Below are 13,833 nucleotides of genomic sequence, written 5' to 3'. Positions count from 1 at the left end.
ACCAGAGGAAACCTGGATGCAAAGGCAAAGCAAAAGTAGAAAGAGGAAGAGGAGGGAGGTGGAGTGAACTCGAAACTCTAGACATAAGCATTTGAGAGTCTGAGGTTTAAATAGAGAGAAACAATTGAATAATTGAGAAAGAGAAGGGGCCCTAGTTTCTCCTCCCAAACCTTCACCCAGTGGTTATCAATTAACATTTGATTTGCATTAATTCAAATGTATTTAATCCAATACTTGAACCTGTGTAACCCTGAAGGTTGGTGGCAATCATTGTCACACTGGAAAATGTCTTCCAAACTGGAAGGGCTGGGTGCAAGATATTGTCGAGCCATTTCTTGAAGTAAACCCGGGTATCAGATTCAACAACATGGCTGGGTCACTTATTCTAGACTCCAATAAACCTTGGGGTTACAAAGTGCCTCCTGTTCACAGTTTAAAATTAGTAATCCACATTTTTCCCATTTGTGTCTTTTTGTTTGTGTTTCACAGTTTGGGAAATTCACTCTCCCTGACATCAATATACACAGAGTTGCTCATCACTAAAAAAAGTTACTCTCAATTTGTAGACTGAACTTTTTAATCACTAACCCGTACTGTAGGAGTACAAGAGAACCTTCATTCAAGTATTTAAAAAAACTCAAAAGGTATTTGGAATCGACAATGAAACCTAAACCAGAAAACACATAGGAATATACAGGGAAGTGAACTTAAAGTCTTTACAACCACATTTTAAAAAAAGAGGGGAACATTTTTACACAAAGTATTGTGGGAATCTGTGGTCAGAGTACTACTCAGTCGTATTGTTGAAGTTGATATCCTGGCTTCTTTGAGAAATGGCTGGAGGAGTTTACAGATTATTTATTTGCTACCTACCAAACACGTTACAAGTGACAAATAGCCTCCTCTCATTTGTAACCTTTCATAAGTACCTGTGTCTGCATCTGTGTTCTTGCTGAAATTTCCAAAATGTCCTCAGTTAGATTAGACCAATTTAAAAACTGCACATTACGGAAATGATTCTGGAGGTCATTATGGTGACTCAGTTACAAAGACATCTAGCAAGAAATTAATTATATGAATCAGTTTAATCTGTAGTTCATTCAAAGCACAGCTCAGAAACAGCTTTATGTAGGGCTATGAATGATTTGTCACTGGCTGTGGATTCCAGCTCCTTGATTCTTGGTTGCTCCTTCTGAATGCTGCCTTTAACACTGTTAAACATTGTTTCCTTTTTAAATTCCTCAAAGATTCGATTGGCAGTATTGACACTGTTTTCTGCCACAGGACACAATTTGTATCACTTGGTTGTTGTATTTCTGCCACAACAGCTGAGTGAACTGATGTGCTGAGGAGTTATATATGGACTGTCTTTTCTTTACTATATACATGTTATCCTTAGTTCAAATGCTCCATAAACATGGCATTTGACTTAATTTATATGTCAATGACACTCAATTTTTTCTTTGGGACAGAAAACACTGTTGAAGAAGAGCTGCCAATGGGCTAGCCTATTTCAGTGGTCTTGAAACAGGACAAAATCAAATAAACTATTATGGTTTCTATAAATGCAATATCCAAAATAAATTTGAAAAATGATCTGAAAGCCCTACAATCTTAATATAGACATTCAGTGAGTGGCAGAAATACTGTCCTGCACTCTGTGAATTAGAAATAAAATTAGAAGAGACATCTGAACTAAATAGAGCATCAAAATTAATATGTATTCTACTTCATAAGGTAATCAATAAGAAAGAGAAAAACGAATAGTTCAACTTATCAAATGTTTAAATTTTCATTCATTATTGATGTTTGTGTTTTTCTCATCAGCCTCCAGAGTCCATGTGTGCTCCTCTAGTTTGCAGAATGGCCTTCATGAAGGGCAAGTGAGTTTAATGTGTGCAGAATGTTCCAGCTTTCAGTTTTCCAGCCCAGGTTTCTGAGCTCTTGAAATACCTAGTGTCTTGTGGATAAAATGGTAAAATATTATCAATAAAAATGTGAATATGAGGTAGCATGATTTGTTCATTAAAATATAATTTAACTGTTATTAAAATACAGAAGTTGACAAAGGTCCACTTTATAAAAATTGTGGAGCATAGTTACACAATTTGTGCACCATGATAAAGATAATCACATTATTACTATGCTGGGGTGGCATAGTGACACAGTGGTTAGCAATTCCAGACCTGGAGTGCTGTCTGTGTGGAGTTTGTGTGTTCTCCCTGTGGTCATGTGGGTTTCCTCATGGTGATGTGGTGTTCTCCCACAGTCCAAAGCCATACTGGTAAGTTAATTGGTTTCTGGGAAAATTGGCTCTGATGTAGGTGTGCATGTTTATATACTGTACTCTTTTATAGTCAGCTGAACATAGATGTATTTTAAAAAAATCTTTAAAAAATCAACAAATGATTTGTAAGTGCAAAAAGAGAAATGAAGATAGATATACCAACTTAAAAAAATAATAAACTCATTATTACAGTATTGTTTAATGTCAGAGCTGTAATAACATGCATAACTATATCTATATAAAACATTCCATCCCTTCTTTTCTTTGATTCTTGCAGGTAAATACTCTCAAAGTGGCATGTTTGCTTTTCAGTTGTGCAATCAAGTAAAATCAATATGGATAAGATACACCCTTTTAAAAACAATCAGAGTTATCAGTGACCTTGGTTATTTTGAACTTTAACATGCAGCCTGAAACCACATAATCAATTGAATAAAACAGGTCATGGGATGACAAGGGCAGTCTGCCATGTCCCACTGAGTCTGTCCACACAGAGCTCTGATACTGTACGCTGCTCAGAAGGTGCACTCGTCTTCTGGGCAAAAAGCGTGACATTATTTCCTTAACGTATTTTGTTTCAGGGAAACTAACAATTAACAATATTTATTAATATTGATGGTATTACTATTTTGAATTAATATTTGGCAATTTTGTAAATAAAACTTATTGATAAATTGTAATTATATATTAGTATCCCTGGCATTTGATTTGCTATAAAACAAGGAGTGTTAGAAAATTCATTCTTACTAGAAAATTCATTTAGGAACTGTTTTACTGTTTTTCTACTGCTATTTCATCATATCGGGTCAAAGGTTGAAAGAAAAGCTGCTTTTGTTGTCTTATTGATAACCTCTTGAAATTGCAAGGATGATTGATTTTGTTGAAAGATCACGCAGGGAATTCCTTGAAAAAGTGTTTCTGTTTACTCAACTCACTGAAAATGTGCTGTGACACCAGGGCACAATTTAAACAGACCATCTTCGGCAATACAGTTAACTGGGTCCAAAGTTGTTTACCTGTTAGTTATTACAGGAAAACAGTTGTTTAAACTTATGTTCTTTCTAGAAACCTTCCAAACCACTTAAATCAAGAATCCAAAAACTTTTTTTTAGAGTAGGGTCTTTATAGCATGTTTTATAAACTAAAGAGCAGTATTTTCAAATAAAACTATCACACTGATTGCAACTTTTTTTTATATATGAACAGCTTTTGTTTAACATGTTACTTCAGTGGTTTCCAGTACGTACTTCCTGTTAGTGTAATCCTTTCGTTTTTCACACATTATAGATAGATAGATAATACTTTATTAATCCCGTAGGGAAATTGATGTGTTACAGCAGTCCAGCCCAAGACAAGCAAAACAGACATCAGAATAGTTATAAAACAAAAGACAAACAAGATAAATAAAAATAAAATACATAGGTGTGTGCAAAATGTGCTGATCATAGTCACTGTAAAAACAATAAAATATGTGCAAATTGTGCATAGGTTTATACAGACTGATTGTCCAAAAAGTACAATGGAGTAAACATGCTGTCCATAGAGGAGCAAATGAAGGGCTAAAAGTCCTAGCCGAGGGCATCGTTATACACCCTGACAGCCGCCGGGAGGAAAGACCTGCGGAAACGTTCCCTTGAACACCGTAGCTGGAGCAGTCTATTGCTAAATGTGCTCCGCTGCCCAGTAACAGTCCCATGAAGCGGATGAGAGGTGTTGTTCATGATGGCTGTGAGCTTGGTCAGCATTCTCCTCTCAGCCACCACCTCCATGGGGTCAAGGCTCATCCCCAGCACAGTGCCAGCCTTCTTGACGAGTTTATTGAGCCTATTTGCATCTTTTGTCATGATGCTGCTGCCCCAGCACACCACAGCGTAGAAGATGGCCGCTGCCACCACTGATTCATAAAAAATGTGTAGCAGTGTTCCACACACACCAAAGGACCTGAGTCTCCTAAGAAAATATTTTTATAAATAAAATTTATAACCGATATTATAAATCGGTTGTTCCAATTCCATAAATATTAAAATATATTTTGTATTGAATCTTACCTGGACCATGAACCATGATGTATCTGTGCTTTTAGAAGTTCATAATAATAGTTTCTTTGCAACTATAAGGTGACAACATATAGTTGTATTATTGATCATTTATTTTCTCATTATTATAACTGTTGTTGTTTTTGTTGTTGTTGTTTTTGTTGTTATTAATGGAAAAATACAGGACTGCAACACAAACAAACTTTCAGCTCTAAAGCTGCTTATTATGTGGGCAATTGTGGAACCGTCTCAGTACACCGCCGTGTCTCTGTTACGGATGCTAGCAGGGGAAACAGCATCAGCAGCTGCTGCTACTGCAAAGTCCCTTGTCCCTTGATTCTGGTTTCCTGTCACATCTGGAGGACAGAGTTCAAGGAGCTTCAGTAATTTGCGCAGGATTACACACATTGAGCCCAACTGACCTTGAACCCTCTGGGCATCAGCAAACCTGCTCCAGCCAGCGTTGTTAAGGTCCAAGTGGGTCATTCACCCCTCCAGTCTCCAGATTTGTTCATCTGCACTGTCAGAAAGGCTCGCAATGCACAACTACAGCATGTTGCAACACTTTGTTGAATACCATAAACATTCAATAAGAAATCAGTATTGCAAATTTAAAATGAAATGTAAATATAGTACATAAAATATCAACATGACACTGACACTGCATATGAAATATTATGTATGCTCAACAATTCAAGTAAAAAAAGGATTTGGATTAAGTCCTCACATCAATGGAGTCACTTATTAGTATAATTTTTACTTTCTGCATGTAAATAAAAGCACTGCTGAATGTAAAACTGCAGTCATCTGGTCAAAATGAATACACCTGAAAGTGAAGCTCAGGTGTGTTAGTTTTACCTTTGTGACCAGTTACCTGTTTTGACTGGACCCCTGTTCCAGCTTCCCTTTGTGATCTCCATATACAGCCTTTGTCTTCGTGCACATCAGAGCAACCAAGACATTATAAGTTATAAGTAAAGTATGCTCAAACTTTGAAATTAATAACAAGGTCAATATTACTTGATGGTGACAGAAAATTACTATTGTCGGGCTCCTGCCTAGAGCAATTGTCATTATTCTTACTATTCCAACAGCTTCATCAAAAGATTTATATTCAAAGGCAAAACAAATATAGTTATAAATTTCTTTAAAACAGTCTGTTTTCTACAGATATTGAGAAAATGTGCCCAATACGGATGTGAAATTGAAAACCTTTTTCAATAACCTGCAGATATATTTCATGGTTGTTCAAAAATAATAGCATGAATATAAGCTTAATATTTTCTGATATGATTTCTTTTTTTATCCCAACATTTCTAAAACCTGTTTTTATTTCCCTTCTTTAAAATAGCCTTAAGATTTCATGGGGATAAACATGATGAAATATAAATAAACACTGCAGTACCTTCTATTATGTGACTGAGTTTGATAAGCCCACATTTTGATTAGTTATCATTTCATATTTATTTCAACCAATAATTCTCCAACAGGGCACATGCTGCTATTGTGACAGAAAGGAGTGAGTGTAGTTAAGCCATTCTCTTGTGACAAACATGAGATTTGTAATATTTCTAAGACACTAACACAAATAGGAAATTGCTATCTGTGTAGCACCATTTCCATTAAATAAAAAAACTCAGGTTACTGTTTCATGGTACAAAACTAAGAACAGTCTTAGGAAATAAACTTGACACTTGACATATCTTGTGACTTTAATTCATGTAATCTTTTGTTTTACTGTTTTTTCAATGTACAGTACAATGTAAAAGGTTACTTTTCCATGCAAGCATAACTATAACAGTAAAGATTAACAGTAAGTGCCCAGATGGCGGTGTTTTCAGAGTGCCTTCACTGCGCTGTAGGGTCTGTTATCTTGCCCATGAAGAGGATGCTCTCGGTGGTCTCCTCTAGGATGAGCAGGATGAAGGGGCGGTTTATAACCATTGAGAAAGGCATGGACATGGGCATCACATCAATGCCCGTGGCTGCTGCAGCCTCTGTGCCCCTCTCGTCCACACTCAGCACAGCTCTGTGAGCCACCTGCAAATAGAATAAACAGTGCAAAGTAGAGTAGAGTGAAAAGGATGACTTAAGACAAATCTATTCCTTTCTATTGCATTGTGAAGTAACTAATTCCTCATGAGCAAAACAAAAAGGCACTCTATGCCAACGTACCTTTGACACCTTTAGTGGAACCTCTGAAATTCCAGACAGATCTGCATGTTGACCAAACACGTTAACGATTCCCATCTCTATCAGTATCTCTTTCAGGGAATAGGATGCAGAAACAGAATATTTGGGCATTTCAACATCCAGAGAACTGTAAATAAATCAAGAGAAAGTATTCATTTATGTTCACTTGAAAATCTCATACAGCAGGAGAAAACAAAATCTCTGTGCAAATTAATACACAGGCTTTAAACTTATTTAATAAAATATAAGTAAACACAGTTAATGTACATAAACATAATTTGATTAAGAATGTTATTAGTGTGACAGTTTATGAACATGACTGGTTTTGCTAGTACTGAAACAGCTTAGGGTTTCAGAACTAGAAGTCTGAGATCAAAAAAGATATTGAATGCTTTAACAGTCTATGTTTCCGTTATTTATTTGGAATGAATGAGACATCAGAAATAGTATGATATGATACTCATGGATCTCTACTCAATTAAGAATGTTTGCTCAGTGAGTTTTGGGGAATGTTCAGGGATCCCCCTAAGTTTCAGTCAGAGCCCCAAAGGTGGCAGCTCCTCACCATCGGCTCCTAAGCCAAGCACAGACACTAATGTCTGAACTTGTGTTTACTCTCATACTGAGCAGGATTATTATTGCAACAACATGACACTACAGTCTGGTTTCTGTTCACTTCACTGTAAAAGAACATGCTCATTACAGTAGTTCAGGTGGGTAGCTGCATCAGCATGTGTAAGCTGCAAATGAACAAGGAATAGGTTTATTTCATGCTGAAAAGAGAAGAAAGCAAACATGTTTCGGCTGTGGAGCCTTCTTCGGGTATAAAGAAGGCACCACAGCTGAAACGTTATGTTTGCTTTCTTCTCTTTTCAGCATGCTAATTACAGTGCTTCTAACATGGGCTTTCATTATATGAAGGCATTGATGCACTCATAAATCAGACATTGTAACCTGATGTGGACATTCAGATGGGTAACTGTATGTCAATTGTAAACCCACCATCATGGACCTAGTTCATATTTTGCAGATCACTGTAGGGTTGAATATTTCATATAATATTACATTATTATTAAGCACTATTAATGACTTAATAATTAAGGTTTTTGACTTCAGCATTTTAAGTAATTATTAAAGCAGGGAGAAAGAAGTTTTATGTCCAAAGTTATTTCTTATACTTTAAGAAAATGTGTTATGAGCATGGAGCAGATTTCAGTTAGAGGAATTATGGCCGCATGATGCAAATGCTGTACTGATAACCACAACACAGAACAGCAATGCTAAATTTTATTTCTTTCATCCCAGTTGCTCTTGCTCAGATAAATTGCAAGGCATACACAACTGGCATCTTACCTTCTGAACAGTGAATCATGCCATCTTTTAATGTCATCTTTACTTATAAATTCCTCTACTGTTTCCATTTTGCCTTCATCAGGTAAAACAACCATCATAGAAGCATTTCCTCTGTAAGGCAGCATCAGCACTGAAGTAGAATTCTGTTGATCGTAATAAAAGAGATATCGTCCGGTCCTTTTCATCATGTCCACAGACACTGTTTTATCTTTGCTGACATGGAAATCACCTTTAGAAGTGTATTTCTCTTCAAAAGGCTTTTCCCACTTTCCTAAGGATAAAAAATAAAAAAACTGTTTTAAATCTCTGAATCAAGAATTCAGAATTAATTTTACTGTACAGTTAACATTGTAGTGCATGTATTTGTATCTGATTTATAATCATTTAGCCATTTTCTTATTAATTTATTAATGTGAACTTACACCACCAATCACAAATCAAAAACCCAGTACTTGTTGGTGGCATTTTGTTTTCCTAGTGGTTCTTGCTTGTACCCAATGGAATGTTCCCATCAAGCTCCGGGTTAGTGACGTGCAATTTAATTCAGGCCTGAGGCTTGTTGTTGTTGAAGACATGGAGCAAAGTTTCATTACTTTAGCATATAGGGTAAAGACAGTTTCACTCTTGAAAATGATTGACATAAATTGTTTCTTATAGATTGTTCTCATAGGTTTATGTGTGAGATAATTCAGTAGTTTTATAAGCAAAAACAAAAAAAAAGGAACCTGTCTCATCCTTGTGGGTTTTTTTCTTGAGTTAATAACAGGTGACATCTTACCTTTGAAAAACATATAGTTCAGAAGGACCATTACAGTGCCCGGGTCCAGATCTTTTATCAGGTCCTTAATTTTGCCATGAGTCTTCTTCTCAATAAAGTTGTTTATTGTCTGCTTGGCTTCATCTGGCTTGTGGAAATCTACAGTGAAACCCTCTGTCTGATAATAGTGTTTGGCATCAGTCAGAAACTGATGAGATGGTTTAAACTCATCATCGGTGACAACTGCGTTCCCAGCTTCCAGCTGAAGCTGCTCCTGGCTATGCTCCAGCATGTGGTACAGGTGTTCAAACCCCTCATTGACTTGCGTCTCGTTGACCTGGGCTTCACTGAAGCCGAGAGCCTGAAAGATCTGATCATGTGTGGCACCCTTGGCTCCCAGGGACAACATAGAAAGGGCTGTGGATATACTCAGGGGAGAGAAGAAGATGTTTTTTGCTTCTTTTTGGGACTGAGATTTCAAGTGCTTGTATAAAGCAAAGGCGAAGTCAGCGTTGGCAGGTGCTAGCTGGTTGCAAGACCTTTCACACTGCTTATGCTCGTGAGTTTCCTGATTCCCATGATGGAGGTGGTCGTGGTGCTCTTTGGTGTAGGAATGCTCCTCAGGATTGCCGTGATGAGGAGCAGCCCACACACCACACAAAAGCAGTGCTGCAATCACACCTGCATTAAGGAACAGCCTCATTTTCACCTGGAAAGAGAACAAGTTTTCCATTACTGCTCCTTAAAAGCAGCTTATGGTTAACGTACAGGACATGCTTCTTTTACTAAATACAATAATACATCCTTGAACATTATTGACTTAGGAACACCATAGACTATAAGGGGACCTGTTACACATTTTTAAAATCCTGAGCTTGAATTTATATGAGAAAGAATTGTTGGTTGCTTAAGTATTCTACCCTTTGCTTTGCCAAACCTAAATTAGTTCAGGGAACAGAATTACTTTGATAAGTCACAGGATTAGTCAAATTGCCTCTGTCTGTGCAGAATAATAGTAGTGCCATTGATTTCAGAATAAGTATATCTCTGCAGGTCTCTGCAAAGTCCCTCAGTCACAAAGTGAATTTCAAGATTCAACTATGAAGACCAAAGAGTTTTCAAAACAGTTCCAGGATGAAGTTGTAAAAGGCACAGATCAGGAGAAGAGCAGCTGGGCAGGGAGGCAAAAGGTGAGGGATGTCAGTGTTAACGGTGATAAAAAGATATAGATGGGCAGGAGACATTTGTTTAAAAATGTATTTAAGTACAAAATGTCATTATATATACGTACTGGTATAAAAATATATAATATGTGTTGCTGTCTCGAGTCCAGTTGACTTAAATTTTTGCCTTTAGTCTAGCCCACTTTTTTATGTGCATGTACAGTACCATAGATGGAACACTTGGTTCCATGTAAATATCATATTAACTGTTGTCTAAAATATCAGCTTTGTAAATTAAACATACTTGCATTAGGTGTCAAAAAATTGAAGCATTAAATAGCTAATAAAGCCTAATTTTGATGTCCAATTCTCATTGACATCATTTCAAAAACCTTAACAAATTATTTCGCCTTTTGTTTCATATTGCAGTTAGTGCCAGTCCTATGACAGTGACCGTGAGAGTACCACAGTGGGGGAGGCTGAAGACTGGAAAGTCATTACTGATCTTAATGCATTGTGCTTATGCATTATTATAGCATAGCACAGCAGTCTAAGACAAAAGCAACAGTGTGATGACTCTTGGAGGCACATTCACTAGTGCCTACTAAGCTTTTGCTTAATCAGCATTATGTGACACTAAACTGTGTGTCACAGTGCTAGCGTGTTCATTTACTAGAGAAGACTCCATGCTCTGACAGCCTAGCCTCATGCCTGTTATCTATAAATACTGATTACTTTAGAAATGTTCTATATTTTTGTTGGCCCACAGCCCACAGTGATATTTAAAATCACTGTAAGTGAAGAATGAGTCACATAGCTAAACTGAAGCAAATGTCTGGCAACAGAGTGTGATATGTAATTTCTTGACTTGTAAATTGTAAAAATAAAAAATAATACTTGACATTTCTGATTTGGCTTTTCAAATTCATAATAATTTGTTAAAAAAACAAAAACAGCAAATTTAATTTCATTTTAGCATGCTTTTTCATGGGGGCTGCAGGGAACAACAAAAGTTGAGTTTCTCAAAATAGCTAAATTGGATACGTAGATATTCATCTCTAGAATATGGGGTTTCTTTTACAGTTGGAAAATACTGTATTTCAGCCTAAAGGAGCAGATCTGTTTTTGCCTTTTGGCATTGATCACATCACTTCCCACTGGGGAATTATCCACAGGATTGCTGAGGAAGCCCTGAGCCGAGTGCTGTAATATGTAGAAGACACGTTTTCCAAGCCTGGTCCCACAGTGGGACCTATTTGACACATCAATGATCTGAAAAACAGCAAACGCCTGAAGCTTAATCCTGAAAACCCTTTTCTTAAAATGAACACTGGCTGTAAATTGAGTTCTTGAGTACTGTTCAATATTTTGTATGAAACTGTTATTTTGTTATATTTAGTGTGTTTTCTACTCTTAAACATTCTTTGTAACAAAAAATATTTAAGTGTATGCTTACCAGATAGGTCTCTTCCCACGTCCAGACTTTTTTGCTGGCTTTATGTAGAATTTATACCTTTTTCAGGCGGATAGGTTTTCTAAACATTAACCAGAATCCAACCTCTGGCCCCTCCGATGATTTGCGACTCTCCAGTCCCGTCAGCTTTCACCATCCCCTGGGTCCCACACAGTCACTGAAAAACTGAGGAAATATGCTGTTCGGAACCTGGCTTTCTGGTTTCATTTTCCATTTTTATTTTTCATTTTACAGTACAAGAAATTAACTGTTCAAAGACAATGAATGTAATTTGTCACCTGCTACATCAGCAGCCAATCGTGGTGACCCTAAACGTCTCTGTTTCCGTTTATAGAACAAGTCCCAGGCCTTAGTCTTTCTGTGTTCATAACCCTCCAGACACCCACAATGCTGCTCTCAATTAGGTAATATGTTATACTTTGGCTACATTAATATAAAAACACTTGATTGTTTTATATAGAACAGATGTTTTACACATCTGTATATACATATATACACTGGCTTTCCTGTTGGGAAAATGTTGTATTGAAAATATGTAATCAGCAATTTTATCACTAACTAATAAAATATAAAAATCATTCTATAACATTTGTTGTTAGAACACATAAAAATAGTCCTGGAGTTCAATAAAATAAATCAGATTGTATGATCAGCTGTGGAAGTTAATGTGTTGCAATATACGTTTTTCAATGTGTACGTAATGTGTATTTTCAATATTAACTGCCAAGGTAATTAAAATTCTTTAGAAGAGTACCTTTGCACTGTATTCAATTTGTGTCATTTATAAATAAATGAGAAAGAAGTACAGTAGTACAGCAGTAATCCATAGTTCGAAGCATTCTTATAATTTTAAACAAGAGCTGTCAAGACTATTGAGCTACAGGTATGTACAGTATATTACACAATCACAGCATAGATTGCAAGATATTTTTAAGGAATTTAATATAAAAATATGAAAGTATAACAGTAAAAACGTATTATTTCAATCATTCTTATTTTTATAAAATTTACTTTTAACCTGTTCACGATTAGGATGAGTGACAATTACAGAACTAACTGTGTAGACAACCAGCTCTCTGCAGGGTTGACTACTTTTCCTTGAAGAGCATAATTTGTAGATCAGAATTATGAAAGTTCTGCTGAAAGTGATACAACAGGACACAGAGATTTTCTCAACTACACAGATTGTAACCACTGCAGCCTCTGTTATAATGTATTCACTTTCCAGAGCTGCCTGGAGCACAGCCTGGTGTTGAGACAAGTTTGTGCAGTTAGCGGTCAACATGGACTGGCTTACTCAACCCTTTCGTCATGCTTGCAGAGCACAGCTTTTCATACAAATACAGCTGTGGTTTAGAAATAAAAAACAAGGCATACTAATCATCCAGTAAGTCATCTTACAGGAAGCAAAGTGTTGCAATATAATGCTGTTTTTCTCAATAATATGAAAAGTAAAAATAATTGGGTTTAAAATTAGCTGCTTATAAGTAAGTTTATTTTTTCCCCTCTGCACAGTGTTGTGTGGGTGGATGTTAAATAAATCCCCTGCTTCTCCACTCTGCTTTCTTTCTTGGATGGCACATTTTCCTGCCCTGATTGAGCAAAATAGAGGGTTTTAAATATTTCTTGTATGCATGTACAGTATATGCTTGTGGTACCTACAAATGTCCCTGAGCTATAACAACAGAAAGATCAGCTGAATCTGTGAAAATGTTCTGGATTCATATGCCTTTAAGATACTGTCTAGTACATGACATTGTTTTTCATTGAAAGCTTTGATACCTATAAAGTACCAACAATAGCAAAACAAAAACACATAATTGCATTTTATTTTTATGCAAAGTGCTGATTTTTTTTGTTAATATTCTATAGGCCTTACCAAGCTGTTGAATATAAAATAGGTAATGATTTGGATAATTTTATAGAAACAGTCAGTTTAGTTGATTTAACATTTCATTTTCATCTATCCATCCTTTTTCTAATCCACTTATCCAGCACAGGGTTGCAGGTGGAGCCAGGGCCTAACCCATCAAGCAGTGGGACAGGATGCCAGTCCATCACAGGGCATTAATATTTAACTTATTTTCACTTGTTTAAGGTGATAAAATAAACTCTGGATATTGGTTTATGTGCTGCAAAAAGATTAATCAAAAGCTTCTTGAGAACCAGTTCAACAAATGTCAATTTGTGTAATGGTGTCAGAGGTTATTGTTACATATAACCACATCGGGAGGGTGTTCCCACTGGTACAATGGCATGGACAACACTATCACAAGTTGCCATCCTGGATTTAATTTGTAGCACCGTGCTTGCCTCAGATCCCCAAGAGTAAAATTCCTTCATAAACAACGAGAAGGTGAAGCAATACTGTAATATAGGTTGTTGAACCAGAATAGCAGCATTGCAGTTGTAAGACTTTCTCTAGTTTCGATTAACCATTTCTCAACCCCCAAAACATGCATTTCCCAAAAATTCATGTTATTTGAGAATTAATCTTTTTTTTATTAACCCCTTGTCTATCTCTTAGCAATGAATACCGCGACCAATCACAGTGGAGGCAATGTCGACCA

The 13,833-nt window shown here is 36.5% G+C and overlaps 1 protein-coding gene across 1 annotated transcript; it reads right to left on the bottom strand.

Moving 5' to 3' along the window:
* Nucleotides 1–6,034: 6,034 nt before the first annotated feature.
* On the bottom strand, nucleotides 6,035–11,400 carry LOC148652983 (alpha-1-antitrypsin homolog). Its single transcript, XM_088647389.1, has 5 exons — nucleotides 11,246–11,400; nucleotides 8,648–9,335; nucleotides 7,870–8,140; nucleotides 6,499–6,643; nucleotides 6,035–6,363 (listed from the first exon to the last, which is right to left on the bottom strand). Exons 2-5 carry the CDS (start codon nucleotides 9,327–9,329, stop codon nucleotides 6,172–6,174), a joined length of 1,290 nt encoding a protein of 429 aa, XP_088503515.1. The 5' UTR covers nucleotides 9,330–9,335; nucleotides 11,246–11,400; the 3' UTR covers nucleotides 6,035–6,171.
* Nucleotides 11,401–13,833: the final 2,433 nt, after the last annotated feature.

Source organism: Lepisosteus platostomus, chromosome 10 (genome assembly GCF_059453375.1).
Source record: "Lepisosteus platostomus isolate fLepPlt1 chromosome 10, fLepPlt1.hap1, whole genome shotgun sequence".
Classification (NCBI taxonomy): domain Eukaryota; kingdom Metazoa; phylum Chordata; class Actinopteri; order Semionotiformes; family Lepisosteidae; genus Lepisosteus; species Lepisosteus platostomus.
The sequence above is the reverse complement of the archived record's forward strand: the minus strand, read 5'-3'. Positions and strand labels throughout refer to the sequence as shown.

Coding starts and splice junctions, on each gene's coding strand:
- LOC148652983 (XM_088647389.1), bottom strand. CDS start 9,329: ATGAGGCTGTTCCTTAATGCAGGTGTGATTGCAGCACTGCTTTTGTGT. Junction 8,141..8,647: donor GAACTATATGTTTTTCAAAG/GTAAGATGTCAC, acceptor TTTTATCCTTAG/GAAAGTGGGAAAAGCCTTTT. Junction 6,644..7,869: donor CATGATTCACTGTTCAGAAG/GTAAGATGCCAG, acceptor ATTTATTTACAG/TTCTCTGGATGTTGAAATGC.